The sequence below is a fragment of the Cyclopterus lumpus genome, chromosome 18 (genome assembly GCF_009769545.1).
Source record: "Cyclopterus lumpus isolate fCycLum1 chromosome 18, fCycLum1.pri, whole genome shotgun sequence".
NCBI lineage: Eukaryota > Metazoa > Chordata > Actinopteri > Perciformes > Cyclopteridae > Cyclopterus > Cyclopterus lumpus.
The window spans coordinates 8,604,180-8,608,484 of record NC_046983.1 but is presented as its reverse complement, the minus strand read 5'-3'; the positions used below and the strand labels follow the sequence as shown (position 1 = coordinate 8,608,484).

General features: G+C 44.2%; 1 protein-coding gene across 1 annotated transcript; it reads left to right on the top strand.

The window, feature by feature from the left end:
- The first annotated feature begins 2,535 nt into the window (after nucleotides 1–2,535).
- On the top strand, nucleotides 2,536–3,834 carry LOC117747859 (alpha-2 adrenergic receptor). Its single transcript, XM_034557357.1, has one exon. It carries the CDS (start codon nucleotides 2,536–2,538, stop codon nucleotides 3,832–3,834), a length of 1,299 nt encoding a protein of 432 aa, XP_034413248.1.
- The last annotated feature ends 471 nt before the right edge of the window (nucleotides 3,835–4,305 follow it).

Here is a 4,305-nt window from a genome sequence, read left to right as displayed (position 1 = left end):
CAATAAGAGCAGAGCAGTACTTGTGGTTGAAAGCAGAGGCAGGAGTTCCCGTCATTGAGCTCTTTAAACAAACGTGAATTGTCTGTGATGGCTCATTGGACTTCCTGCACACTCAATACATCTTAAACTCTGCAGATCACCACTAGTTGATCACTCTCCTCCTCTCCTCTCCTCTCCTCTCCTCTCCTCTCCTCTCCAGTGATTCATACTCTCACCTCCCCCCTGCAACAGATACTGAACTGCTGTGAAAAAGACAAGTTTACTGAATCATGCACAATCATATCAAAGTGAACACAAATGTTCTTTTAAAATCTAAATATATTGATAGCGCAGTTCATTTATGAACAAAAGATACATTATGGAAAAAAGCGACAACAAGACTATAATATCAAAGTATATCAAAGCCAGCCTTGAATTTGTTGACATGCTTGAAGTCCTCATGAGACATTGACAGAGAGCCCTTTTCTGTTTTCAATCGCAGAACTAAATCTTTTGTAGTCTGACACCAAAGAACTAAGCCCTGTATGAAAAGCCACATCCATCCTTGGAGCGTTGTTGCAGGTATCCTTTAGTTAAGGGAGAAAACTATATTTCCTTTGTGTGATTCAGGCTCAATAAGTGATAAGGCTGCTTGTTTGAAATCATGCAGCACAAATGCATTATCCTGAAAGAGAATGTTAAATGTTTAACCTTACTTTAGTTATTGGTTAACTGCATCAGTCTTGACATATGCTATGAAGCCAAAAACTTCAAAGATGACTGCAAATATCCTAATATTTCATAATTTACCACCAATGCTTTGCTGTAGTTGTTGATGTGGATATCAACACTGGATTATATCATAATCATAATTGTATTTAGTTTGAAAATGTTGAACTGGTATTTTTTTTACATGTTCAACAACTTTCTCACACTACTCTCTCAGAAGCTTTGCACATATCTGTTGGATTTTCAAGGATTCCATTTATATTGTCTTCTCAAATTCACCTCTGCCTCATGAAAAGAACAAAATATCTTTAAATGATGAAAGCTATTCATTGAGATGTGCAGGGATCATGGAAGATAATCCAATAAAGAGTAAAAGGCTTATTCAAATGTGCACTTTAATACACGTGTACTTTGTACCTACAGTAGCTAGTACCTGTTTGTTGTGTAAATTGTTGATCTTTAACCTCAACTTTTTACACAATATGGCATTTTGAACATTTCTGTTGAGTGAAATGCAACGATCTGTAAGTGAAAATAATTTGTGTGACTCTTCCATCACAGGCGTGAGCAGTGCACCGTGACGTGCTGGAGAATGGCTGTGATTTTCAAAACCTCTCCTATCACTGTTTTATAGGAGCAAAAATAAGCGTTTTTATGAGAAAAACATGTTTACCAGACCACCGTTGCACAGAATAAATTGTTGTTCCTGTTCATTCAAATCAGTTCCCCCATCAATGCACTGGCTTGGGTTGACTCAGACACCAGGCAGGACACGTGCATCATTTATGTGCAGGTTGGTTTTATTAACAGGTTGATGAGATGCCGGCTGTCAGTGTCATAACATCTCTGTTAGTGCTATTATAGAGGCATGGGCCCTTGGGTGTTGTTGTGTGTGTTGACAAACAAGCCTAAAATATAAATGTGGCTGTCCAATCTATCTTCTGATTCTTGCCTGATGAGCTCGACTCAGAAATCCCAAACAAGCCTCTCACATCTTCAACTACCCTCGACTCACCCACATCACACTCCTAACACAACTCCTTCACACTCTCTCCTCTTCAAGACTGCTTCCACTTCAACACGCACGACTCCAAACGAAATGAAATCGTGCACGTGTCTGTCACGTGTTTCCATTTACAAAACTCAAATATCCTGACAAATGATGTGGAGCATGCAGCTCACAGTGCAAACATACTTACCTCCAGTGAGCTGCCGTTAACCTGTCAATACTATAAGACACTAACAACCCTCACTTCTCCCTTATTTTGAATCATAAAATCTGGAAATGTTTAGTTTAAAAGTTTTACATTTAAAACCTTGGAAATGTAATAACTTGTAGATTCTAGATAATGTGGGCTATAGGATACGGGTCCCATGGCCTTATCGTATCCCAACAATATGAACATAATGCTGTGCGGAGGGGGCGGGGCCGCAGTGGGTGAGTTATATGTCTCATACAACTCGGGGCATCATTAGGAACGAGAGCGCACACGCTGAAGGAAGGGGAGCTGCGGCTGGACGCCACTCCACGCCTCACAATCAGGAGACGCGTGACAAGACGATGGCAGGGTGCGTGGGAGATTTGTTTTCTCTTTAAAGTAAGTTATCTGGAGAGATGATCCACCGGCTGCAAATAATCTCCGAAGACTCCACTGAGTGGGAATCTTTTCACGCGCGCGTCTCCATCTCGTCAGATTGGTAAATTGGATCGCGGATCTGCGCCTCTTGATGGACTCCTCGGTCTTTAGGGGGCTGAGTGTGAATTTAAGCCGAGATTCGGCCACTCCAGGATACACATAAAGCTGGTGTCCCTGGCACACAGCCGGGATGGATTTGTTTAACGCCAGCGGAATGGACGCGTTCACGGTGATCCATCTGAATTCCACCTGGAGTCTGGACAGTGGATATTCTTTAGGAGCGATAGCCAGCATCGCTGCTCTTGTAAGTTTTCTCATTCTTTTCACCGTTGTTGGGAATATTTTGGTGGTTATTGCGGTGTTGACGAGCAGGGCGCTGAAAGCCCCACAGAACCTCTTTCTGGTGTCCCTGGCCACTGCGGACATCCTGGTCGCCACTCTGGTGATGCCGTTTTCCCTGGCAAACGAACTTATGGGATATTGGTATTTTGGAAATGTTTGGTGCGGCATTTATTTGGCTTTGGATGTGTTGTTCTGCACTTCGTCGATTGTTCATCTGTGCGCAATAAGCCTGGACCGCTACTGGTCCGTTACGCAGGCTGTAGAGTACAACCTGAAGCGGACTCCCAAACGCGTCAAGTGCATCATCATAATTGTGTGGCTCATATCTGCTTTCATATCATCTCCGCCGCTCTTATCCATAGACAGCAACACTAATATGAGCCCTCAGCCTCAGTGCGAGCTGAATGATGACACTTGGTACATCCTCTCCTCCAGCATCGCGTCCTTCTTCGCCCCGTGCATAATCATGGTGCTGGTGTATATCAGAATATACCAAGTGGCCAAAACCAGAACCAGAACCATGTCGGGAAAAAATCTCAGGCCAGAGGGTGTTACTCAAACTGAGAATGGAATGAGCAAAGCCAACTCCCCTTTCCATGTTGAGAGAGAGAACGGTCACTGTCAGTGCCCGCCTACGCCCAGCCAACGCACCGTCACTGTCGGCCAGCAGACTGAGGACGCAGACATGGAGAGCTCCTCTTCGGAGGGCAAAGGTCACAAACCCCAGCAGGAGGACTCCAAGGCAGCCAAGAGGGCCAGCCACAAGAAGAGCTCCCTCTCCAAACAGTCCACACGCATCTCCAGAGTCAGTAACAAATCCATGGACCTCTTCACCTCCAGGAGGAAACGCCGCCGGAGCTCCATGGCCAGGAAGAAGGCCTCTCAAGCCAGGGAAAAGAGGTTTACCTTTGTCTTGGCTGTGGTCATGGGGGTGTTTGTTGTGTGTTGGTTCCCCTTTTTCTTCAGCTACAGCCTGTACGGTGTGTGCAGGGACTCCTGTAAGATCCCCGACCCGCTCTTTAAATTCTTCTTCTGGATCGGCTACTGTAACAGCTCCCTCAACCCTGCCATCTACACCATCTTCAACCGGGACTTCAGACGCGCCTTCCAGAAAATCCTCTGTAAGTCGTGGAAAAAGTCCTTTTAGATCTGAAGCAGAACTGCTGGACCACCGTGGCAATCTCAAAGGGGTATATCAAAGTGAATTTAAAAAAAAAAAGAAGCCTGTTTTGTCTCATTGTCCTGTTGTAATTCAGGTTAACCACCTGCTGGGTGTCTCTACAAGGTCTTATTAGTGGGCATCACCTTTCTGTTATTCCTACTGATGTGTGCTGTAATGCTTTATAGTGTTTGATCATTATCAAGCTCTTCATACATCCACAAAAGATACACACATGGCCAAATTTATGTGCTTGGACACCCCATGACCTCCTGGGCCGTGGTTAACCCCACTAGCGGTGTACGGCCACTCACTCTAGTGTGTACGATTTCTCTATAATTTTAGTGATAGAACACTACTTGGTTACAGATTTGCTGGAGGTAACATATTTATTTCAAAATCTGTTACATACATAAGCACAAAACTGAATAACGACGGTTTAAAAACTAGATTTTGAAA

Coding starts and splice junctions, on each gene's coding strand:
- LOC117747859 (XM_034557357.1), top strand. CDS start 2,536: ATGGATTTGTTTAACGCCAGCGGAATGGACGCGTTCACGGTGATCCAT.